General features: G+C 38.8%; 1 protein-coding gene across 1 annotated transcript in view; it reads left to right on the forward strand.

Moving 5' to 3' along the window:
* EMB2016 (mRNA methyltransferase EMB2016) overlaps window positions 1-27,255 on the forward strand; it is a 415,939-nt gene that overhangs the window by 100,091 nt on the left and 288,593 nt on the right. The window contains 12 exon segments of the mRNA XM_089377553.1: window positions 13,502-14,176; window positions 14,288-14,656; window positions 14,743-14,847; window positions 14,950-15,132; window positions 21,004-21,145; window positions 21,246-21,427; window positions 21,581-21,666; window positions 21,752-21,800; window positions 21,914-21,980; window positions 22,063-22,544; window positions 22,645-22,744; window positions 22,845-22,982. Of these exon segments, the coding sequence (XP_089233679.1) occupies window positions 13,502-14,176; window positions 14,288-14,656; window positions 14,743-14,847; window positions 14,950-15,132; window positions 21,004-21,145; window positions 21,246-21,427; window positions 21,581-21,666; window positions 21,752-21,800; window positions 21,914-21,980; window positions 22,063-22,544; window positions 22,645-22,744; window positions 22,845-22,982 (2,578 nt within the window).

The raw sequence follows: 27,255 nt of genomic DNA on the forward strand, positions 1-27,255 counted from the left end.
TAGCCTCAAGAGTTCCTGCCAAAAGTTACTCGTGAAGGTCGGGTCACGATCAAACACAATGGAAGTGGGCATGCCATGCAATTTGAAGATCTGTTCCATGAAAGATTGAGCCACCAAAGCTGGTGTAAAAGGGTGGGGTAGGGCGCAAAAATGAGCATACTTATTAATCTATCCACAACCACCATGATGATTGACTTGTTGCCTGACTTTGGAAGACCCATAATGAAATCCATAGAAACCTCCATCGAGATTGAGGCAGGGATGGGCAATAGCTGTAATGTGCCTGGGGATTTGACTGTTTCTCCTTTGTGGCGCTGATACACATCACACTCAGCTACAAAAGTAAGAATGTCCTTTTTCATGCCTGTCCAAAAGAATGAACGTCGAGTGTGAGCATAAGTCTTTTGAAAGCTTGAATGGCCTGTAGTGGGAGATGAGTGCAACTCTGCCAAAATGAAACTTTTGAGAGTGGATGTTGGTGATATCACTAGTTTGTCCTTGTAGCGAAGAATCTCATCTTGCCAAGAGTAGCTTGCTGTGGAATTTGGATCTGCCTGCAATTTATTAATGAGTTGGGAGAGTAAGGGATGTGCAAACCATTCTTTGCGAGCCTCTTCAATCCACTCTAGAATGGGTAGGGTGCTTTCCTCCTCAAATTGGCGTGATAAAGCATCCGCTACGACATTTTCGCGCCCTTTCTTGTAAATTATCTCATAATCATATTCCAACATTTTGGCTAGCCATTTTTTTTGTTGTGGCGAGGATAGGCGTTGCTCCAAAAAATATTTAAGGATTTGATGGTCTGTGCGGATTTGGAAACGCCGCCCCAATAAGTATGGTCGCCAGGTATCTACTGCATGTAAGATGGCCATCATCTCCTTCTCATAGGTAGATTGTCCCAGATTTGTCCCACTTAGTTGTTGGCTAGTGAAGGCCAAGGGTCGACCTTCTAGCATTAAGACAACCCCAATACCCATACCTGAAGCTTCACATTCAATCACAAAAGATTTGGTGAAGTCGGGTAGTGCCAATACGGGAGTGGAACACATGGCATGTTTGAGAGCTATAAATGCTTGTTGCGCTTCATCATTCCGAAGGAATGAATTTTTCTTGAGAAGGTGAGTGAGGGGTCTAGCAATGCAACCATAATTGCGGACAAATTTGCGATAGTAGCCGATGAGACCCAAAAATCCTCTCAAGCTCTTCACGGTCTTTGGTTGAGGCCAATCCTGCATTGCCTGGATCTTTTTGGGATCCACCCTAACACCTTCACGCCCCACAATGTGGCCCAAATACTCAACTTCTTCCATGCCAAAAGAGCTCTTGGACAATTTGACAAATAATTTTTGCTTCCAGAGCAGTTGCAAGAGCAGATCTACATGTTGAAGATGTTTTTCCCAGGTGAGGCTATAGATGAGGATGTCATCAAAGAAAGCAAGGACAAATTTTCTGAGATATGGTTTGAGAAGGTGATTCATGAGGCTCTGAAAAGTGGATGGGGCATTACAGAGACCAAATGGCATGACCAGGAATTCATAATGGCCTTCATGAGTTCGGAAAGTAGTGTTTGGAATGTCTACTTCTTTCATGCGAATTTGGTGATAGCCCGAGCGAAGGTCGAGCTTAGTAATGAATTGAGCCCCATTTAGTTCATCCAACAAATCATCAACAACCAGAATGGAAAATTTATCTTTGACTGTCAGCTTGTTGAGGGCCCTGAAGTCTGGACACATACGCCATTCCCCATTTTTCTTGAGCACCATGACCAAAGGCGATGAATAAGTACTAATGCTAGGACGAATGACACCGGCTTCCAGGAGTTACTTGATGATTTTTTCAATTTCATTCTTTTGGGCGAAAGGATATCTATATGGGTGCACATTTGGTGGTTGTGCCCCTGGGACCAAAGTAATGCTATGATCATGTTCCCCTCTCGAGGGTGGAAGCTCATGAGGCTTGTCAAAGACCGGAAAATTGTTGTTTAAAACTTGTTGCATCTCAGGATGAATATGAAGAGAAGTGGGTTCGAAGGCCTGGATGGCATTAAATTGGGCTATAACTCCATGGTGGCCCTTTTTTAACAATTTTTCCATGCTATGCGAGCTGATGATAGAAGGAACACCTACCTGGAGTCCGCGGAGGGTATGTGTGTGGTTATTCTGCTTAAAGCTCATATATAACTCCTGGAAATCCATTGTGATTGGTCCGAGTGTGTGGAGCCATTCAGCACCCAAGACAATTTCACACCCACCCATGTTGATGGCAAACATGTGGGTCTTTAGGTGATAATTCCCCATTTGAATTTTGACATTTTCACAGCGGCCTTCACATTTCATTGCCCCCCCATCGGCAATGTGGACCTGGAAATTAGGGACTGCTCTGACAAAACAATGCACAACTTCAACGACTCTTTGATGGATAAAGTTATGCGTACTGCCACTATCAATCAAGACTACTACAGGGCGATGCTTAATAAAACCTTTGATTTTGAGAGTTTGGGGAGAAGAAATTCCTGCCAAAGTATGAAGCGAGATCACTGGTTCTTCAGGTGTAGCTGGGAGCTCATTGTCCGGTTGATTGTCCTCATCTTCCTCCTCTGGTCCTTCAAATGGTGGGGCTTCCTCAGATGAACTGTGATCAGTAGCATCAATTTGAAAGAATTTGGGTTCCTTGCATTTATGCCCCGGGGAGTATTTCTCATCACAGTAGTAAGTAGTAACACAATCCTTGCTTTCTTCTTTCCACCATTTCCGCTAGTGACACCTTTTGAACCTTAAGTGTTTGGGTAGTGCTCGGAGCTTGGGTGGGGTGTCCCTTGGCTATGAAATTTGGATGAGTCGACTGGGCCACTAACGCACGTTCTACTTCACAAGCTATCTTGCAAGCTGCCAGCCATGAGACTGGGTGTTGCAGTCGGACATGGGCTTGTATGGCGTCTTTGAGACCACTGCCAAAACATTCCAAGTAGAATTCATCTGCTAGACCTCCTATGCGGAAGGCTAATGCTTCAAAGGCTTTAATATATTCTTGCACTGTGCCTATCTGTCGGAGCTTAGTAAGACGATCCAAAAAGTTAGATTCATGGTCAAAGCGATGAGAAAGGGCTTTTGAGAATATATGCCAAGTCATTGGCCTTCCATAGCAGTGTTGATGCCACTACGACCATTGCCATCTTTCTTGGTCCAAGTACAGGCTTCCCACACTTAGCTTAGTCGCATCATCTCTGATGTGATTCAATGTGAAATACTGCTCCATTTGTGCTAGCCATGTGGCCGGATGAGAGCCATCAAATTTATACATGTCCAACTTGGGCGGTCGAGGCTGGGACTGTTGGTGGTTTCCATAGAAGTGAAGAGAATGGCTAGACTCGCCCTCAAGGTTTTCATTAAAATCATATGCCTCCAATTGTTCCCTCGACTTGCCCTTTGTGATTGTGTCATTTAAGGTCTGGATCTGCTTCGTTAATGCCTCCAACTTTTGTTCAAGGGTGTCTATCTTCTTATTGGCCATAGCTTGAGCTCTGGTTTGTACCATGCACAGATCCGGTGCACTTGTCGTTACTGTGAAAAAAAATTGGGACCACCAAAAATTTTGACGCTGACAAGTGAATGGTACCACCTTGCTCAGCTTGTCGACCTGATTCTTATGGGCTTAGGAATACTGCAGTAGTTGATTCCCAGAAAAGTTAATTCTGCCCAATGTCCTACGAGAATCACGCCCAGGTATAGGAGCCACACAAATAGTCAGATCTGTCGGCAAAACCCTCAACTGCAGAGTATGAGTAGGAATCTGGCAGTGATCGAACACCTGTTGCTGGATCTGAATGGTGGATCTGATTGTTGCGACTGCTACAGAACCCAAACTGCTGGATCTGGTTGGTGGATCTGATAGATCTAATTGGCGGATTTGATAGATCTGAATGGCAGAACTAATTGTTGCGGCTGCGACAGAACCCAACCTGCTAGATCTGATCTGGCAAAGATGATGCGTGATCTAGAGAGAGACAAGGGAACTATGGTCTCAAGGAGTGTCAGGTGCTACAGATCGCAATATACATAAGGGTCCGACAGTAGTACTCGGCCCAATCTTTCAGGGCACTAACCAAGGAGGATCAACCGTGCCCTTAGTCGTACAAACCGACTACCTTATTGTATGTGCGAGTAATCTCCTTAAGTGTTGTTCTCGTGTACTGTAGCAGCAAGACGACCGACGGTTTATCTATGGCGAGGTTTCAAGAGAGCCTAAGGGGCTTCCGATATACCCAGAGGGTACTTGGAAGACAGTCCGTGCGCGGTTCTGTCTAATGCGCTACCACTCGAAGGGGTGCCCACAGGGGTTACAAGGGAGACCAACAAGCGTGACCACCACTTGTATTTCCTGCGTGCATGCGTCCCCAAATCCACAGGTTTATGTGCTCAACGACAAATCCTGTGGTTTAAAGACGCCGTAACATGTCTCTAGCAAAAAAAAATTCTGCTAAAAATGGAGATCCCACCGGCCCTGGAAAGTGCTCTGATACCGCTTGTTATACTCTTGACCTGCGAAAAGATACCAGAATACCAAATATGCGAAGAAATATACCCAAAACACAAAACAATAAGAAATAATAGCATGTATTTTATTATTCAGAAAGGAAAGCAATGTTCACTTACCTCTTCGAGGGGGCAACCTGCAATAGAGCTGGGCTTAATTACAAAATAAGACACAACGCTCCTCAAGGGGTGTCTCTATCCTTTATATAGGATTCATAGATGCAATACCATGTGTCAGTACTGTGGTTCTTATTAATACCATCTATCTAATACCATGGCCCATTTGCAACTAACTGTGGTCGCTTCTTTAAATGCGGGTCAATCACTTACAATTATTAATCTGGGCTTTATTGACACTTTAACTAACTATAACTATGACTCGACCCTATTACATAAATAAGGGGGTTAGGGTTGGACCCTAATAGCCTAGTATATAAGCAAGCCCCTTATTTTCATTTGTAACATCATTCTTATCCATACATTTAATATATTTTATTGAATCTCAATGGAGATCTACATATTCCAAGTCTTATGGAGTATTTAACGTGAAGAACAAACTTTGTTTGTTCCATTTGGTATCAGAGCAGTTCGATCCTTTGGCCGCTGCACAGAGCTCGTTCTTCGATCCAGGTCCTTGGCCGTCGAAAGTCGTCAACTTTGTTGTCGTTGAAGCGTTTCGCTACAAAATTTTGGAGGTTTTCCATTTTTTTTGCTATTAGGCATTTGGCCATAAATATTTAAAAAATAAAAAAATAAAAAATTATTTAAGAGAAAAAAATAAAAATAGTTAAAAAAACGAATGAAAAAAAAACAACATACAAAAAAAAAATACATATATAGAAATTAGAAAAGAACGAAAGAAAATGCACAACCGACAACCGATAGCCTCGACAGTAAACCGACCGCGCTTGGCATACCCGTCTCCAAGACTCCAGCCGTTGTCATCCAACACAATGTGTTGGCCAAACACCCTCCATCCTCAGTTGCCATCTTTTGTTGCCGCCAGTCGACTCTCTATAACCGCCATCTCTTCCTACTGCTCGAAACCACCAGCCGTTGCCTTTGTGCATGCAACCGCCAACCCAACCATTGTCTATTTATTGCCCAACAAGAACACGAATTTTGGACTCAAATTGCTGACAAATCAGAACAGAGCAAGCAATTCATAACAGAGCAAGAGATTTTTCAGGGAATTGATAGGTAGCGACCTCAGCCGGTTGAAAGAAAAACACGGATTTTGGAACACGGAACACAACACAGTCAAAACCGTGGTTCCGCACAGACCTTGGTCACCTTTCCTCGTGATCTCAACACACACACCCATCGACGTCCTTCTTTGACCCCCGTATTCTTGATTCGCCATCGACCCTATGCTCCCTAACATCACCATAACCACGCTCATTGGCATCATCGATCTGCAGCAACTCCTACTGCCCTAATCGCACCTGCCGCCTTGACCACATTTCTCTCTCTGCTCCTTCCCATTCGAGCCTCTTCACCATAGTTGTAGTCCCTGTAATCCATATTGACCACAAGCGTTTAAGCGACTGCGTCCATATCCATTTGCCACTGCCACCTCCCAAGAGTCACAACGAGTCCCAAATTATAACTTTATAAATAAAGTTATATTTTTAAACTCTGTAAAATTTATATTTTTTATGAAGAGATCACCCTATCACCTTAAAATCATGACTGGGTGAGTAAAACCTATAAACAAAACAAAGAAGGAAGTAATAAAGGGTATTTTAAAAAAAAAGCTGTTTAATATATATATATATATATATATATAAGGGATACTTTTAAGGTTCAAGTTGATTAAAAAGTACGAAATACATTATTTTATCACTAAAGGGAGAGATATTATAAAAAATGTTTACAAGTGTACATATTAACAATCAACACTTCTAAAGGGTCCAAGTGAAGATTAAATTGAATATTCTTGGTTATTTACAACGGATCTTGAGAAGTAAAATTGTTAATTAAAGTGCATGCAGTTATTGGAGGAATTCGAAGTAAGCTTATCTTGACAAACAAAAATGTCATCTAATTCAGAATTGAAGGAAGGGAGATTTTTAGGATCCTCACGCTGTGTTGCTCTAGTGCTATTCAAAATTAAAGGGACTCTTGCAGGAAAAGATGTTATTGTTTCTATCTCTCCCACTGAAGGGAAACATTATATAAACTCTAACCTTGCTAACCGATTGGTGATTCCGGAGTCAAATATAATTGAAAAATTACACTGCTTTGGTAGAAAACCATATGACATAACTGAATTACAAATAAAATATTGGCGATTATACCTTCATATTGCAATTCTCTGTTCGATCCCTATGGAATGATCAAGGTGACATTGATTGTTTTAGGTTCACCCTGATGGAGACCCTTGGTTCCTTCATCCTAAATATAGAAAAAACGTTTTTGACATTTTCTTACAAAAAGAAAAAAATAACACTACAGGATGTCACCGCGAAGCCAAATCCAGTAACACTAGAAGACATCCAAGATATTTCAAAAGTAATTTTTCAAGAAGAAAAAAAGCATTACAAAATATGCAAAATGAAATTGACAAAATCACTCTTCATAGAAATGAAGAAGTCTTGCGACTTAAGGATCATAGCGAAAAATTACGAACACAAATTAAAAATCTTAAGAAGGACAAGAAGTCGTTAAAAGACAAGTTAGAACATTGTATCCAAGAGGAAGTATTGAAGTCGCCAATCGTAACATCCCCAGTTGAAGATAGAGAAACAAATACTGAACCAGTCAATAGTAGAACTCAAGAAGAGGATCAATCAGTTGAAGGAAAAACACACTTACATGTTACAATCCTGATGATGAAAATTCCGAACGAAGATTGTGTACCTAACTCAACAACCGTAATACCAAAAGGAAATCAAAAAATTTCCACACACTTAATAAGGGAACGTCAAACCAAAAAAGTTCCCTATTGACATCCGAATCATGAGAGTAGACAACTCAACCAAGCTATGTATCGGGACCATTTAGAACAGAAACAACAAACTGATGTTCCAAAGAATATTGATGTAACCTCAATCTAGTCCTATGATGAAAATTCGTTACAAAATTCTAGTGATCAAAATATTCCACAAAAGATTAATCTAGGATGGTCGGATCCCTTCTCAATGCGACAATTTAGTTTGTCACTTAGAAGATCATATCAACTTGTATTAACGAAGATGACAGTGCTGAGACGAGAAGACATTTGAAACCGAAAAAGAGATCAAGCCTTTTGCATCAACAAGCTTTGAGGACAAAGCTTTTTTGAGGAGGAAGGCAATGTTACGAATAAAATATATATAAATAATATAAATATAAATAATGAGGATAATTGTAATAATGATTAGTTAATTAGTAATTAGTACTGAAGAGGCATGTCTAAATGGGACATGACCTTCCATGAAGAGGCACTGCCTAGTATATAAGCGTGCCCCTCATTCTCATTTGTAACATCATTCTTATTCATACTTTTAATATGTATTCTTGTATCTCAATGGAGATCTACATATTCCAAGTCTTCTGGAGTATTTAACGTGAAGAACGAACTTCGTTTGTTCCAACCTTTGAGCGAACCCATTCCTCCATGGATTTGCCTCAAACTTGTGCGAGCCAAAAACAAGAAAGAGAATAGAATAATGCCTCATGATAATGTCCAAATGAGGTGGAGGTCACTTGTATTTATAGCCTTCCAAGAGTATCCAATTTTCTTTAGTGCTGCCATGAATAAATATGCACATGTGGGCTTATAATTCAAAAATATAGTTTCCCTTGTCCAAATTTGATGATCTCTGGGTCGATTTTGCTCCTCTTGAAAAGAGGAATTCAATGCAATCATCATCTCCATCAAACGAGCTGTCCAAAGTGGAATTTGGCCCTCTTGTCAATTTTAACAGGGTTTGCTCCACCTTTTAAATATTCCAAACCAAAAGTGGGAAGAAATACAAATGGATTTTATTAAAAGATTACCGATGTGAGACGGAAAAAATAAAATTCTTGTAGTAGTAGACAAACTTACAAAATATGCACACCTCATAGGAATAAAGAAATCAGATTCATCATAAGAGATCTCGGAGATATTTTGCAAGAATGTCTACAAATTAATTGGATTTCCCAAAGTCATTGTTAGTGATAGAGATGCCAAATTTAAAGTGAATTTTTGGAAGGAAGTCTTCAAACAAATTGGAACATACCTCAACATGAGTTCTGCATATCATCCTCAAACAAACGGTCAAATAAAAACTATCAATAAGTGCTTAGAAGCTTACCTTCGTTGTTATGCAATACACAAACAAAATAAGTGGGCCCAGTGGTTACACCTTGCTGAATGGTGGTACAATTCAACTTATCACACTTTTGCAAAAATGACCCCATATCAAGCTATGTACGGATATGAACCTCCTAAATGGATGCACTTAGCCATCACCAAGGCAAAAGTTCCAGCAGTTAAGGATCAATTAGAAGAAACCCAAAGAGTCTTTCAAGCATTAAAAGAAGATCTAAGTATTGCAAGAAATCACATGAAGCCGCAGACACAGAATAGAGAGAGAATTTGAAGTTGGAGATGTTGAAGGAAATGTAACTAGGTTAGGTCTTCATAAATGTACTTTTGTTATTTGTATTTATTCAAGAAAAGGAATATTATTCTTATAATATATGCCAATGAGTTTCTTGCTCATTGAAATAGGTCTAGCACTAGTTATAGTGTGCTATAGGTGAGTCAAATAGTCAAAAGAAAAGGTTGAAGACCTTAAGGGCTTGTTACACCATGCAATAATATGTATTAGGGTCATAAGAAGACCTCCAAGCAAAGTCATAAGCCTCCTCCAAGCAATGGCACCATCAAAAGAAGCAATCCGAATTATATCAAGCAAGTCGGCCTCAAGTCTTCATGTCAGCCTCTAGTCGGCCTAAAAGAAGGAGACAGACTCCTATATAAGGAGCCATTCGACCTCCTCAAAGGAAAACGATATCATCTCCGAAATCAACGAGAAAGAGGACGAGTAAAGGGCACGAAAAAGTCAAGAAAAGAGGTCTCCAAGTATAGCGAAGGAGGATGAAGAAATACCGATGCTTTGGAAGTCTGTTCTAGGGCTAAAAGACAGTCACACGTGTGAAGAAGGAGAGGGTCTCTCTGCTGTCATAACATCCCTCAATCACAGTCACACAAACTTCATTATTTGGGCTATGATCATAGGCCTAAAGGGCCTCCCACTCAAGCGAAGAAGCAAGGAAGAATAACGAAGTTAATGGGGCTGATCTGAAGCATACTATAGTCACACGTGCGAAGGCAAAGAAGGCTCTTATGTTTTCTTATCGAACTCTCCTATTGCAGTCATAAAGGAGAAGTGTTTGGGCTAGAAAAGAGTGCCTATAAGTTCACTCACTCAAGCAAGGAAAAATGCTATACAAGCGAAGGAAGAAGGAGAAGTCTAACAGTGTTCTTGTGAGGGTATTCACTTACATGCGCGAAGAACTAGGGCTGCATTACTGCTGCTCTAAGTCTGCAATCTTTGTGAAAGAGAAGAAGGCTTGGTTGGGAGGCAACATCTTGTCAAGTTAGGAAGGCTCCATCTCAAGTGAAGGAAGAAAAGGTTAAGGTTCGTCCTAGAGCATACAATCTAAGGTCTCCACAGTGGTCGGAAGAAGTGCCGAAGGGAGGAAGACAAAGTGCTGGAAGGAGAAGGATGAAGTGTTGCAAGGGGAAGTAATCTTGAAAGGACTTGACTTGTGCTTGGAGGATCTTCTTATCAAGGGTCTAGGGTTTGGCATTCATCAATAGAAGCTTCAATAAGAGAAATTCACGAAAGAGTTTTCCTCTCAAGAGAAGAGAGGTTTTGGCCTTGGAAAAAAGCCAATATCTTGTGTTCTTGTTCTTATGTTTTGGTAGCAGTTTGATGAAGTATATACACACATGCATTAATAAGAAGAAGAAGAAGGTTAAGCTAACAAGAAAAAGTAAAAAGACTCCACAAATTGTTATCAAGTAACGAAGAATCACACTACACTTATTTGCCCAGATTCTTCAATAGGAGAATGGGTATTTGTTAAACTTCAGCATTACAAGCAATTATCCCTAAAGGAGAAAGGAAAAGACAAATTGGCACCAAAGTTGTATGGACTGTATCAGATTAACAAAAAGATTAGCCAAGTAGCATACAACTTAAGCCTTCTGGATAATAGTCAAGTTCTCAACGTTTTCCATGTATCTTGTCTGAAAAAAGCATTGGGCAAACACCAACCAGCACAGACAATGCTTCCGATATTAGATGATAAAGGCAAGTTCGTCTTAGAACTGGAAGGAATTGTTACCACCAGGGAAAGAAAATTATGATCTCGAGTAATTAAAGAGTACCTTATCAAGTGGAAGAACCTACCAAAGGAAGAAGCCTCTTGGGAGACAAACATTTCATCAACAACACCCATCGTTAAGTATGCTGTTAGGACAAAGCATTCCTTTGAGAGGGAGACAACGTTCTGTATAAAATGATTGTACTAACTTAGTTAACTTCATTTTTAGAGATCAGCCCCCTCATGTAATGGCTTTTGGGCTATATTTAAAGCCAGAGCCCTCGTTCATTGTAATCATTACTTTTTGATTCAATTAATAAAATGTTTTTTCTGCCAATACTAAGCGAGTTTGCTCCACTTGGCACAGTTTTCGATGTGGTGAAGTGGCGCAGAATTCAAGATAAGTACAGTCAATTGTTGCTGGAAAAGAAATTTGCTGTAAACTCATTTTATTTTTTTGTGGGCTCATAATAAAAATTCTCTCTCTACTGGTTTTCCTTTTGGGGTTTTTCCAGGGGCATTGCCTGAAATTTGTCTCATTTTATGTGCTTATTTTCTCAAGTTTCCCCTCAGCATTTGCAGTAAATGATTCAATGCGTATTCTTTCATAATTTCAGTTTCTGAATGCATTTGTTTGAGCATTAAACCCTAACAGCAAGAAACTGAAACTTATTGAGATTGCAAACTGTGATTGGGTCAAATTAAAATTTACATATACCACCAAAGCAATTATAAAAGAAGTGATGAAGGATCATCCATAGCTGGGATTTCTGAGCAGAGGAGAGCAACATCCATGCTACATGATTCTCCACTCTTTCTCTGATTTCTAACAGGTCTCTTGTCTAGCAAGGAGTTAATCAGCAGATTGGTTTTGTGTTGGGTATCTGTAGTGCAACCAACACTTAGATTAATACAAAATAAAGATATCTTGTGCTTGGTTCTCAACTTTTATGTTTTGTCAATCTCTGATTTTTACTTGCGGACCTGCAGTGCTGTTTTTTCCCTTGTATTTTGACCAATGCGAAATCATTTACAGGTGCCTCTTCTTCATAATCATTTCCATTTCTAACAGTTCTCTTCTAAAAAGAAAATTCTTCCAATTGATTTCTTAAAGATCCATTTTCCTTGACAGTTTTAGTAGCTGTCATAAGACTATTTATATTGCTTTTTCACAGTGTTTTGAGTTTGCAGTTGGGAGGACAGCCAACAGCAAACCAGGGCCACCACCCCTGTGGCTTGCATGCAGCAGGCCAAAAGGAAAGGAGAAGTTGTAGTGACCAGTGAAGGGGGATTTCTTCTAAGTTTGCAGGCTGAAATTTCATCATTTAAGTTAATTTTGTATCACTCGCCAAGGTGTGGTTTCAGGTGCAAACAGTACTACTGTTGCTACTACTACTGAGGTTGCAGATGTCCTTGAGGTGTCTGAACTCTGAAGACTCTGAGGCAGATGATGTTTTTGTAGCTTCTGCTTCTGATCCTTTTTCTAGGAGTGGTGAATTTGGTGATTGAGTTTGATGATAGATCATGTTGATCAGTTATTTGTAGTAGGCCAATACCTTGTAGGATGGCTTTTGGATTCTAGAGGCCATTTAGAGCATCATTGATTATGTATTTTATTGCTGATTTGTATTGCACTTGGTACCATTTTGATATATTCACCCCTAGATGGTATATAGATGATTTTTTTTTTTTTTTTAAATTTCTGTATTTTGTCTGTAATGGTTTAGATTCTTAAAGGAATTTTTTTACTTAAAATTTAATTATTTTATGTATTTTTCTGAAAACTGAGTTGTTGATCTGAGTCAAAACCCAAGTTGATAGGCAGCCAAGTGAAAGTCTGAGTCTGAGTTTTAAAATTATGTTCAAAGCATAAAATATCACATTTTTGTTGGATATTGTTTGGACAATGCACCTTTGCAATGTTGTTGGATATGGAAATAAAAGAATAGATCTAGGTCACTTGATACTAGGACATGGGGATGCATAGTCATGGGGATTCCAGTGTTTGACGTGGGACACATATACCCCTTAAAACATAACATTCAAGACATGTTTATTGACACATTGGAACACATTGCATGCCTTTACTAAAGTTTCGTGAAAATTTTTGAATGTTTTTGGTGCTTTAGGTTTCTGATATGTCCGGACACATTAGGGTAAGGTGTCAGAAACATGTGTCAAACAACCTAGGGTGGCATGCCATGCATATCAAGGCGTCCAACACATGGACATGCAACACGTAGGCCTACTCTTATGTGCCATGTTACTCAGGATTAGATGTATTACTTTGTACTGATTACCTTGGAAGGATTTGAAAAACTGAACCAAAGTTCTAAGCTTGTACTAGCAAATGCCTTCGTATCAAAAGTATATGTTAAATTACATCTGCTATTTAAGTTTTAACTACTTTGGAGGCTTGAAAGATACTGAAAATAAGAAAATTAGAATTGTCCAGCCTCAGATTTTTGGAATACATTGTAAATAACTTTCTTTGTGGACTTTGCTTGTAATGTTTTGGCAGATTTAGAAATATGTGAACTTTTGAATTCTCTTTATGATTTGTGGATCAATATCTAGAAATATATGAAATGTTTTAGTGCTAATGTTTTTAATGTGCCATACATTTGGCTGTGGAATTGACACATTTCGTTTTTTTTTTTCAGCCTGTTGTGACAAACCATCTTGTGATCAGAGGCAGCTATCGCATTCTCTCACTAGTGGTATATGGGAATACTGCTGAAGAGCTAGGGCAATTCAGTGTCGAATTTGATTTGGATAATTCTTTGGCAAGCCTTGTCCGTTCCCCTGCAGAAGGAAAGATTGAGGATCTACCCTTGGCATTGCAGCCTGTCAAACCAACATTCGAGGAATCTATATCTTCGTTACGACAGTTGCATCATACCATGGAACCTTTGCAAGTGCCCCTGGTGAAACAAATCCTCTATCTGAGTGTAAAGATTGGTCAGATGCCTCTTGATGAAGGCAGTGCACGAAAATTGATTAAGGTTCTTCTGTCAGCAACATCTCCTTTCCTATCAATTGATTCTTCAGCTGCAGTCATCAAAGGGAATCATAAGCGTAACAAGACTATTCCATCTGATGTCAACAGTCCTCAAATAATTTTGTCTAACTTAGTTGAAACTAAAAATGAGCTCATGGACTTGTATAGAAAGCTTCTTTCAAAGATAGATGATTTGCAGGGTGGAAATTCAGAACATCAATTCGAGATGGAAAAAATGACACAACTGGTTACAGAGGATCTTGTAGTGAATATTTTCCAGCAATGGTTTCAAGTTGATAAGCAGTCAAGCATTAATGGCATTTCCATGCTCAGTCAGGTGATTAGTTCTCTCTATTGGATGTGCTTTTGTTTCTCTTCATATTAAGATGTAACTATCAAATGGATAAAGTATCCTAGTAACTTGTGTTATTTTGTCCATCATCAACAGATAGATAAGATGATAGGGGGATTGAGTACAATGCATCTGTTGTGCACAGATGCAGAAGGTTGCCGTCAATTTGTGGAGGCAGGTGTGATGCAGCATCTTGTTGATATTTTGCAGCATGATTCAGGGAGATCAACTGCAACCACCCTTATGGTCTTAGGGGTTGTTGAACGTGCATGTCGTTATGCAGTTGGTTGTGAAGCTTTATTAGGATGGTTGCCACGTGAAGGTGGCGCTGTTCCAAAAGGTTCTAGTGAGGGCTACAGTACTCTCTTAAGGTTACTCCTACAAAAACAACGGCACGATATTGCATGTCTTGCCTCACTCATTTTACAGCGGTTGCGGGCTTATGAAATCATCATTGAATTTGAGGTATTTTTTTGTTCTTCCAAAGCACCATTGTAATCTGGCCTCTGCAACCTCTCCTATGACATGCCCATTATTTACTTGCATTGCAGTCTACAGCGTGGCCCTTGTTGGAGAATCCTTCAACTAATGATAAAGTTTCAGAGGCAACCATAAAGTCCCTTGTCAGAGCTAATGCAGAATTAAAAAAAATGCTGGTTCGTGTCCTTTTTATTGCAACTTTAATATTGTGGTACATCACAGATTTTCAATTAATATAGTAAACCTGAATCATTATACTCATACAAGTGCAAATGCAGAAGGTGTTGAAACTCAGAGACTCCATTGAGGACCCATCACCAGTAGCACGTGCGAACAGATTACTAATCGTTGATGAGGACGATGGTATGCTCCCATACAAAGCAACATTTGGCTTAATTTCAGCTTCCAAGTATCGCATTGCTCAAAGAGACATCGATCCTTATTTGCTTTCTGTGTTGAAGGTATCTTCTATGACATTGACTCGTTAGACATTTTTGGTAGTATGATATGACTGCCCTTGGAAATGTAGCAGTTACCTAGTTCTCAGCATATACTAGTTGAAGTTGTCTTGAACAATGGCTGAAAAGTTTTCATTCTAATGGAGTAAAAATTCTTGACACTTGGGAACTCCATGAATCTTACATAAGCTTTAATAACTGTAACTGGCCTAAACATCTGAGTTCAATCAAATTTGGTTGAATCTCTGATTCTCAGAAAGGCAGTACAAGTGTTTGTTCTAGATTGATTCACATAACCTCTGGGAAGCTTTGAAATTTTTAATGAATGTAGCAGCTTACCAATAAAATAAAGTTGAACTATTTGCTGAGCTCTAGGATTTTGAGGGGGCAGGACCTAAAAGTAGTTTTGTTTATATGTATGTTTCGTGCAATGTATATCCCAGGGAAACCCTCTGGGCACTTTGCTTCATTATGAAGATGGTACCCAGGGTAAACCGGATCCTGTAAAAGCGCAAAACATTGTCAACAATATGTTCATTAAATGCTCAACATGTCACATGTGGAAATTGGGTAGTGAGGATAACACTACTCTCAAACTCCCAGTCTAGACCCAATTGTTAATTTTATTTTGCAAAACCTGCATTGATTCTTTATATTTTTTAAAAGTAAGAATGACGGAAATTATATTTATTTGTCTAAATCATCAGAAGTAGACAATTGGACTGGAAGCTCTGTCACATGATGTGCATTAAGGAAGTTTGTGAGACACATCTGTTCTAAATTATGTATTTATGAACATAGTGATAGTACAGTTTGAAGCAGCACAACATATGAGCACTAGTAGGGACTTAGGGAGATAGTTAAGTTTTGCACAGAAATAAGTTATCAATGGACTTATAAGCACAGCTAAATTTGACAAGCTACTTAAGGTGTTTTTGTCTGGGAATATGTTGTGATGGGGTTTTTTGGCATGGCACTTGATGGATATTTGGTGTCTTTGCAAGAAGGGAGTGAAGGGGTGTGTCAACTGTTGTCCAAGGCCTGTACTGTTTGATAAAACCTTTGCACTCAAGTGCTTGGTCTTTGAGGGTTTTGCTTGCATATTAGGTTGCTGTATTGTACCCTTGATCAAACACAACTGTTTCATGAATCTTTGAATGACATAAAGGTCCGAGACATGATTTTCTTCATTAATAATTGCGGCCAGTTAGCAGGAGATAATATGCTGGCATTAGTTTTATGTAATAATGTAATACCCTAGTTTTGGTTCCCAGATCAACAATGTGTAGGTATATGATAATGGCTAAAAACCAAGTGCTATAATATGTAAAATTGCACATTGAATGATATTCAAAAAATAATACATCATAGGCTGCAGACATAGAAGGATGAAGGAATGGGGGGCTATGACTCCACAAGATGGGAAAGAAAAGGGACTTCAGGGGCTCAAGGGGGCTAAAGAAAGATAAAATTATTTTGTTGATAAGTTTAAATCGTTAACCTTGCTTAATTAGTATTCCTTAGTCCATAGGATTAGGTATAAGATAGGATAAATGTGTACTTTCCATGAAGACACATGGCTTCTTACTCACATGCAATTTTAGCCCATGCCTTTTTCGGTCATGCCAGGGGGGAGGGGGGAAGAGAGTTCAAATGTTTTCGTGGGCAGTTTGAATTACGTGATAGCATGAGTTATTAGAGAGTTCGGAATACCAAACAGTTGAGTGACCATTTTGTTCAAACTACCATTCCAGTTACAAATCAAACAAGAAACTTCCCAGCCAGTGCCAAATGGAACATATGTTTTGAGATGATGAGTGATGAAGAGCTGAGTAGAATTCTTGAATAATGAAAGGGTCAGACCATCCTATTTTGATCTGTTTTGTAACTGTGAATTTACAGGGTTCTTGGATAGATATTTTTGTATTGTGATTCCCAAGATGACATCTATTTTGAGAGTCAACAGTACTCGAATTAATATTCCTTGGAATATAGTTTGAATTTTGTTTTTTTTCCGAGCAATGTTGATACATTGATTGGTTAAAGTATCAACTCAGATGTGGATATGGTGTCCTTGTAACATGATCTTTCCTTGCCATACTTGCATTGTTTTCTTGATTCACTTTTGATGTTATGTTTTCTTCATACACTTACGTTACTCTGTTGATCATTGAATTTTTATTTAGTAGGACAGTTTTATAGTCCATCGTTTGTACTTTTATTTATGAAGATACCACTGGTTCTGTCATTGTTTCTTTGTCAATCAGAGATTCTTAACTAGTAAGTTGCTCTAGCTTTCTTATTGTGGCTTCTCTTCCTTTTTTAACTTTTTAATGTTAATTTTAGATATGTTCTACGCTGAGAGCAAATTTACTTCAATTTTCCATATTAGCTCAATATCAATTCCAGATTAGCAATCACATTTAGCATGATAGTAAAATGCAGATAGAACATAAACATACATCGCAGAAAACAAGCCAAGACAAGAGGACACAAGATGTGGCGCCAGCCAGGGACAAACCCCAATGTGGGGAAACCCTTGATCAATTCTTTTTATGTTCTTCAATAGTTCAGCAGAGAGAGAGATAGTACATATACATCAGAAGTCAACACTTTGACTTGCCAAAATAAGAGCCGAGATCTTCACTAAGAAGATACCAGATTAGGTAGCTTATCTGAACTCAGGTGAAGGCATACTGCTTCAACTGATTCTCCAAGGTGATTCTATCACCATGCTGCACCCAACACAGAGCTGTTCTCATCACTGTGCTGCATCTCAACATGCTGCACTAATCATCACTATGCTGCACTATTGTCACTGTGCACTATGCTGCACCATTCATCATGCTGCACTATGCTGCACCCATCATCACTGTGCTGCACCATGCTGTGCCATCATACCATGTCTATCATCACTGTGCTGCACCATCACTGAGCTGTACCTCATCATGTTGTACCCAACATGCTGCTCTTCATCATCATTATGGTGCATCCTTCATGCTGCACTGTGCACCCTTCATTGCACTATGCTCACTGCAATACATCATCACCATGCTGCTGCACTACTTACATCATGCTGCTGTATAGGACTGCTTATGAACACAGCTCCTGAAAAGGTCTCAACTGCTGGCTATGGCCTGTGGCCTAGCCCAGCAGTGAACTGCAACTAGGTCTCTCCCTACAATGATTCTTCCCATACAGAGGAGCAATGTGAGTTGATGTCATATGCTAAAGAAAACCAAAGCATCTTGATGCCAACCATATTATAGAGAAACAAAGTGTATCGATCAAGAGAAACAAAGAATACATACTGTGGATCATGATACATCAAGCTGTCTGCCACGTCTACTATATCAATGCACTGGGGAGACTACCCTGTCATGGATACTATGTTTTCCATGTCATATAATATATATACTCTCTGCCATACCGTGTATATACATGTTGTTCACTGGCTGCCATGTCCAAGCACTCTCTGCCATATCATGTATATACATGTTGTTTGCCATACCATGACACTGTCTGCCATGTCAAAAAAACACTCTCTGACATATCATGTATATACATGTTGTTCACTGTCTGCCATATGTTGTTTGCCATACCATGCCATACACAGTGTGATGATAATATATAATGCAAACAGAGTGCAATGTGAGTTTATACAATGAGTGCGATGTTAATTACAAATCACAGAGTATAACATACATATTGAAATGCCATACATGTATTACAATGTGTTGTAATTACATACGTTCTATGGAAATTTGATGTTAGGGTGACTGCTTTTCAGCAAGTCACCGGTTATTCCATATGCGGGCCAGAGATTATGACATACATGGATATACCTTATGCGAGCCAGAGATTATAATGAACTCGATCATGTTATTCCATATGTGGGCCAGAGATTATGACATACACGGATATACCTTATGCGAGCCAGAGATTATAATGAACTCGATCATACCATATGCGAAAAGGGATCTCTCTTCATGACAGCGTCAAGATCTAGGGCATCTCTGCTAGGGCAGTGTATCCTCTCTAGATCTCTCCTCCCACCAAAACCCAAAGACAAGTGGAGAGAGATCACAAGAGATGATTGTCTAAATGACTTGCAAGCCACCTCTTTTTATACTAAAACATTGAGCACAAGTGGGGGCAATTTGTTTGCTGGCCGACCTTGACGATTTGTCCCATAACACAAATAAATTCATATCTCCATGAATACATGTCGGAATCGGATGATCTTTAGATCAATCCTACACCTCTCGATGAGAGGAATCCAAGAAAAATATCAGCTGCCATGATTAAGTAGACCCACATGGAGTTTGGCCCTACTTGCCAATTTTAACATTTAATTTGTGCAATCAGGCTTTGATTATGATTCTCAAGATGAAAAATTTCATGATTTGTTTTTTTCCATGGTAACTGGTGAATCGGTAACTTCAGAGGACTGTTCCTGGCAATACCCATGAACGAATCACAACGGCTGCCACTATTCACCTCAATATCAAGATATTCAAATTTTCCTGTGCCTTCAGGCTCATAGGAATTACTAGTCACGATTTTCAACTTGTTCAAATTTTTGCCACACAGGCTAACATGTCTCCGTAGAATAGAACCCAGGTGGAGGAGAAATTGAACCCGCTAGCTACCCCTTGAGCTATTGTCTGTTGACACGATTTCCATAATATTTATTAACAGCAACATTGTCTAATTTTTTTAGCATTCCTGTATTTCTTGTAATGACATCTCATTATCTTGAAGAATTGCATTTAAGAATTCTTCGGAGCAAGTGGCAAATGAAACATATGTTTTGGCTACTCAGAGACACTTCAAACTCTGGACTAGCCTGAAGGCTAAACTGGAATTTATGGAGGCAGCCAACCAGATTTCATCTAACATTTTCCATATGAATGCCAATATACAATGGCTTGCCGCTTACTGATGATAAGGCAGAATTGATATTGAATTTTTGAAAAGGTGGGCTGGGTATTATCGAGGGGCATGTGTCAACATGGTTCTAGTGGTAGAGTTTGTGAAGCACTGAGGCTAACAAATGAAAACTCCTTAATAGGTGCAGAAGGTGTGACAGATGGATGTGACTCTACTGGAGGCAGTCTCCACTTTAGTCTGAATGATCTTTTCTGTTGATTGGTGGCATATGATTCGATGTTTTATATAATCTTCTTTGCTACCTGTTTTGATTTTTAACTTCTACTTAAATTATCTAGAAGGATAGGTCATTAATTTCATGAATGTCCGATTCATGTTGCTGAATATTTATCTTCCTTTTTGACTTTGTCAATTTCATATTGACATTGGACGGCTGGCATTATATCTTTTACTCTATTTTTTGCACCAAACAGTATCGGTGATCCTGGTTACATTGTGGCATATATTTTTGAAACAAACAATTCCATATATGGTTATCTTTCCTTATTTTTATTTTTTTTCAAACTTGGAGGGTTGCTGTATTTTTATGATTTGATTTGCTTCTTTTGCAAAATTTGCCTGGCAACTCATATTGCATGGTTGATTTTTATCAATTATTATGGATCAAGTTGTTTAGTTGAGATTGGAACATTCAAGATTTGTTAAGTGATGCGACTTTGATAGTTAGATCATTTACTTGGCTGAATACATATTTTGTATAGAGGCCTTTTGCATTGTTCCTATGACTTGAATTTGTGACATAGGCCCTTCTAATTTGTTTGGTTGGTTCTGTTCTTTCATCAGTGTGAGGAGAATGTTAACAACATCATGAAACCAATGGTGCAGTAGATGGGATTGACATTTTTATATCTTAGTGTATAATTCTGCTTGATGTAGATATTTTAGAGATAATAAACTGACTGAAAGATCTCTTAACTGCAGGAAAGATGTTTTCTTCCTTTGTTGGCTGCTTTACTTTCGTCTCCTAGTTTACGTTCAGGAAATGGGTTTGTAATGGATATTTTCATAGATCTTGTTACAACCATTGAAGCCATAGTTCTGTCTCTGCTCTTTTGTCACTCTGGTGAGTTTTGGTCCCTCTGTTAATGACATACTTTTGTTTATAGATATATAATCAGTGACTTCATTGGCTGGTACATGTAATTTCTATGTTACCTTTTCAGGATTATTGTTCCTTTTGAGTGAACCTGAGGCTATATCATCTCTTGTTATTGCACTAAGAGGTGCTGAAGATGCAAAAAGAGAAGAGTTTTTGCCTCTGCGATATGCAGCAGTGCTTATATCTAAGGGCTTTTTTTGTCCTCCAAAGGACATTGGTATGATAGTGGAGACAAGTCTCATAGTGGTTAGTCTCATAAATTCCAAGATTGATCCCATGGCTTGCAAGTTGAATTTGGCATTGTTTACTTTTGAGCATGTTATTTTTGATATGTTTCTTGATTGGAGAATCAAAAGCTATTATGGATGTTTCAATTGATTGCGTTACTGAGGGTTGCAGGTGAGTGCCATAGATCGTGTGATTGGTGCAACTCTTCACTCAGAAGAATTGCTGTGGGCATTGTGGGATCTTTGTTCTATATCCAGGTGGGAAGCAAGTTTTATGATTTGAGTGTAAGTTTGCAACTGCCTGCTTGTAAATTATATGTTGCCTAATGCTTTTAATTTTCAGGTCTGATATTGGAAGGCAGGCAGTGTTGGCTGTAGGGTTTTTCCCAGAGGTATTTTGATAGAGTTTCTTTTAGAATCATCTGAAGGTGGCATCTCATGATACTGATACTGAATATTGTTGTAGTAGTGTGCTAGCATATGTGACGATTTGTGTTATTTTTAGGCAATCTCTACTCTGTTGGTGGTTCTGCAGTCTGGGAAAGAATCAGAATCAATGAATCTAACTAGTGGTAGGTTGCCACGTTTGCTAGATATTTATTCTGAGTTTATTGCACACTGAAATCCTTACTTATTTGTGTTTTAAAATGTCAGGTACTAGCCCATTAAGCCTTGCAATCTTTCACGCTGCTGCAGAACTGTTTGAGGTTATGGTGACTGATTCAACTGCCTGCACTCTAAGTGCTTGGATTCCACATGCGGTGGATCTTCATAAAGCTTTGCACTCTTCTTCTCTAGGATCCAATAAGAAGGATGCTCCTGCCAGACTGTTGGAGTGGGTGGATGCTGCTGTTGTGTATCAAAAAAAGGGGGCTGTTGGACTTCTAAGATATGCTGCTGTACTAGCATCAGGTGGTGATGCCCAGCTAACTTCCACAAGCTTCTTGGTATCTGATCCCATGGATGCTGATAATATTGTGGCAGATTCTTCTGGAGTTGCTGATTTTCAGTCTGTTGAAAGCTTACTTGGGAAGCTTGTATCAGACAAATTTTTTGATGGTATTATTTTACGGGATTCATCTATACCGCAGTTAACAACGGTCATGCGGATTCTGGCATTTATAGCAGAGCATCCAGTATGAACACTGAGCTCTTTTCCACTGTGTGACACTTATGTAGTTGTGTGTTAATGACCAGTCTTTTTTCCACTGACTGTTTATAATTTTATGTATTTAGGGAGCTGCTGCTGGTCTCTATGAAGAAGGTGCAGTGACAGTTTTGTATGTCATCATCATGAACTGTGCTTTTATGTTGGAAAGGTCATCAAACACGTATGGTAAGTTCCTTTTCGTAGCTACAATCTTCTTTATAAATTTGATGGACAAGATATGATATCTTCAATTTGACATTTAGATGGGGTGCATTTTTTAGTACAGATTACCTTGTAGACGAGGGGGCTGAATGCAATTCTACATCTGATTTGCTATTGGAGCGAAGTCGGGAACAGTACCTTATCGATATGCTATTACCTTCACTCATCCTTTTAGTCACCCTTCTAAGAAAATTGCAGGCATGTTCCAGCTACCTTGTTTATAGTTGAATATGGTTATAGTTGTATCGAGAGTTATCCTTTGATGTTTGCTAGCATGTTGAATAAGCATAATGAACTTTCTACTTTACACGTAAAACATACATTCATAGTGTTAGATATATTGGTCATGCTTGCGACTTAGACATTAGATAGGTGCATCTCACGTTAAGTCTTTTTGGTTAGTGAATAAGAGAGCCATTAATGAATTAGGTACACAGGAGTTATATAATGTACTCAATGTGCATCTCATCTTATTATGTATTGAGACTTTAAAGTTTACACATTGATAGTGTGATGCAATTGATGTGTAAACTGCCATGGATATTCCACTAGAATAGTTTGTTACAATAGATCTTATAATATTATGAAATATTTTATTATGCAATTTATTACCTTAGATCTCAGATTTATTATTACTAGTGTAGTGCTCAAAGTCATGGAAATAATTGAATTCAAAATGAAAGAAATAGGCAAATGAGGACACCACACATACAAATTAACACAAATGTGACCTCAGAAATACAATATGGGGAAAAGCCTAGCTAGAAGGTGAGGCTTATGCTCGGCTCTCTTTTTCTCAATCATGAAATGCAAGTACAAATAAAGGGGCAGTCACTGTGGAGCTGCCTTGGACAATGTGGTCTGAATGGTGGCTATAAAATCTTCTACTTCCTGCATTATGGTTTAATATCCCACTCCTAGATGCATTGCTCAACGATGGAACAATAACAATACCAAAAGAATGGAACCCCTTCTCTTCCTAGCAGTTTAGTATTTAACAAAGCTTGATAGTTGTCTAGGGATTTTGTATGTCAAAATCTTTAACTAGTGTTAGGGTTTTGTGTTGAAGCTTATAGTAGCTTCATAATGCCTTCTGCATAGGTTGGTGTCTTAGCATGTGGAAGATGATTTATTGCCTCTCTATGTGGTTGCTTGGTGAAGTAAGTGATTTATGTTTTATTTCCTAAGTCTAATTTAGGAAAAGTACAATAATCAAAGTCAATTAATTATTGTGGACTATTAAGTTATTTTCTAAGGATAAATAATTTAATTGTTTAACTAACTTAAAAATGATCTCAACCATTGATCTCCAAGATCTTTTAGAAGGGAGATTAGGGTTATGGATTTGGGCTTAATGAAGATTATAAAAACAAGCCTAAGGAAGAGGTGAAGACACAAGAGAGGAGACACAACAAGAGAACTTCTCTAATGCAAGTGGCTTAGTAGACTGAAGCGCAGAGGAGGAGAAGTACGGGAGGATTCAAGGGCGCATCCATGAGTCTGAGTTGTGGAGATAGCAGGGTCAAGTTGTTAAAGAGAGAAGAGAGGTCGATTTGATTAGGAGAAGCCGATTTGATGAGGTTGAATTTCCTGAGGCATAATGGTAGCTTATAGGGAAGGCACAAGGTCGATTTGCCAACCGACTGATTGGGCCGAATTTCTCCAGGTTGAATACCTTTAGAGGCCGATATTTGGGTGGCTGAATTCCTTGGGCCGAATTGATCCAATGGGGGTTGAGTTACATGTTCTAGCAATTATATTTTTCCTTGTAATATTATGTGTGGGTTGTGTTGGAAAATGTAGCTAGTTTTGGGCTTCATAATTGTCATTTGTCTCAGGTCATGATGTAATTCTTATGTATTGATCTAAAGAAGAAAAATGTAAAAGATAAATTATTTTTTTAAGCATGGGTTTCATGCTTGGGTCATTGGTAAAATAGGTCAAGGCATCCATCGCATGCCTTTAGGGATTGTCATGAGTCAAGTATTTGTCACTATGTAAAAGACCCTATTGGGCTCTTGGATCAAAGAAAGTAATATTATTTTTGTAATTGAATATGTCTAAAGGGATCCTAATGACAAGTTGGCCAACTTGCTCATGTCGGCCTTGAAGGGCTTAAAGAAGCTCTTGAAAAGGGTATATAGTAGTGGCACTTTGACCTCCTTGAAGCATGGCAACACACATTTGATCTGTGGTCAAGAGAAGGAGAATGAAGAGGCTAGAAGAGCTTGTGAAGACCTGAAATATGCTGTCTACTATCCACTTATGTGAGTTCCCTAGGCTCTGTTAGGGTTTCCTTAGGACCGAGTTGTAGGAAGGAAGGACAAACTTTGGAGAGATGCTAATTCGCTATTTTTGAAGATTTTATGAGAAGGTAGGCTAGTCTACTTGGTATTTGTGAGCCCTAGTCTATGTTTTGGTCTTGAAAGTCTCCTTTGAAGTTGATAAGAAGAGAAGTTCTTGTGGGTTTTCCCCTTTGAGGGGTTTTTCCTTGGCTTGGAGCCTATATCTTGTGTTCATGTGATCTTCATTGTTTTGGCATTTATTTGATGATAAGAACATAAACATAATCAAGTGAAAGAAGAACCTAACATCACAAGTAAATGTCAAGTAAAGGAAAATGTAAACTTAAACATGTTGCGCTAATCGATTTTCCAATAGGTCGAAAACCTTGATTTTCCAAATTAATGAATGACAAAGAATTGTTGTGGGTGAATTATTTATCCGTTGCAATGTGTGATTGATCTCTCTGAATTTTTATTTTCCGCTTATATATTTCTAGAGGTCAAAATACCAATGATTTTATTTTTCGGTAATTCAAAATTTTGTGGTTAATTAAATAAATTGTCGTGAATAAAAAATTTCCGTGAGAAAATAAATCTGGGCTGGTATTAGGATATTTAACATTTTGGACTCTCTAGAATCTTCTTGAAAGTACACAAATGACTAGTCCCATGTGTGAGTAATGGGGGTTGATGTGGAGGAGCCTTGCTTTTACAATGTTCTAGGCTCAAAACCCCCAATAATAACATAATAATATATGAGCAAAAATTGCAGATCTAATATAGGAATGCATAAATAAAAGAGAACCAATGACGTATACAATAGATGTTGAAGAATCTAGGGCATCTAAGTTATGATGAGATTCTTCTGACGATGATGGCTATTTGTGAAAAGCTTTTACTTTTCTTATTAGCACAATCTTCTCTTATTATTATTAGTGTGTGTTCTCTTACTTCATCAAACAATTACCAAAACAAAAAGAGATAAGAACACAAGATGTTGGCTTTTAGCCAAGGCAACACCTCTCTCCCCTAGAGAGGAAAACCCTTCTTCAAATTTTTCTTATTGAAGCTTCAATTGACAATTGACAAACCCTAGACCTTTGAAAAGTAGATCCTCCAAGCACAAGACACAATCTCTCTTTTGAACCTTTTCTTTGGTACCTTCTTTTTTATTGCACCCTGACCTCTTCCTTCGCTCTTCTTCCAACAACTGATAGCACCTACTGCAAAAACCGTAGATCTCCTTGGAGACCTATTTCACAATGTATTCCTTCTTTCTTTTCCTCGCTTGGTAAGCTTCCTTCTTCTTGATACTTAGGCCAGACAATGAGCCTCTTTTTGAGGTGTATCTCTGAGTTAGAGGCTTGCCGTCTTAACCCTATTGCAGATTAGATTCTTCCTCGCACGTGTGGCTGATTTAAGGCTCGAAATGAGACTTTTAATTGCTCCTTTCCTTCGCTTGAGGTGAGACCTTCTTCGCTTGAGATAGAGGTCTATTAGAAGCCTCCTTTTCAACCAAATGAGACTTCTTGTAGAGCTGCAATTTCTGACTAGTTGCAGCAGCAAAATGTCCTCTCTTGCCTTCGTACGCGTGACAACAAAGAGCCCTAAAAACAGTCCCCAGAACTCAAACTCTTCTTCTCTTTCTTCGCTGCCCTAGAAGCACCCTTTTGCTCCCCTTTACACACCTTTTTCTTGACTTGTCCTTCGCTGATTTCAGAGATCACTTGCTTGCTCCTTTGATGAAGTTGAATGGCTCTATATATAGAGTCTATCCCTCCTTTTGGGCCGACTTGACTTTAAGTGCACCAAAATTTATTCTTTGAGCCGACTAGAAGAGGAGACTTGTCTTTGCTTTGGAGGATCACTTTTGACACATATCTTTGACATAATTACATAGGTTACATAATGTAACATGCCCACATGGGTCTTCAATAATTGCATTGAATTTTTGACTTTCGTAGAAGCACTTAAACATGTGCTTGACCTATCAAATGGACAAGAAATCCATTTTTGATAATGACAAAAATAATAATTCCTTTCTTTTGCAAGTACAAAGATCAAAATTACATTTATGAAGACCGAACCTAGTAACAGTGTCTTCAACAATAGAGATTGTAATGCCATATGTAAATAGCTCAAGAAGGAAAGATGAGCGGGCATGAAAACCAAGTAATAGCTCTGAAAATG

This window comes from Pinus tabuliformis, chromosome J (genome assembly GCF_031772625.1).
Source record: "Pinus tabuliformis cultivar Carrire ecotype Pingquan chromosome J, CPIR1, whole genome shotgun sequence".
NCBI lineage: Eukaryota > Viridiplantae > Streptophyta > Pinopsida > Pinales > Pinaceae > Pinus > Pinus tabuliformis.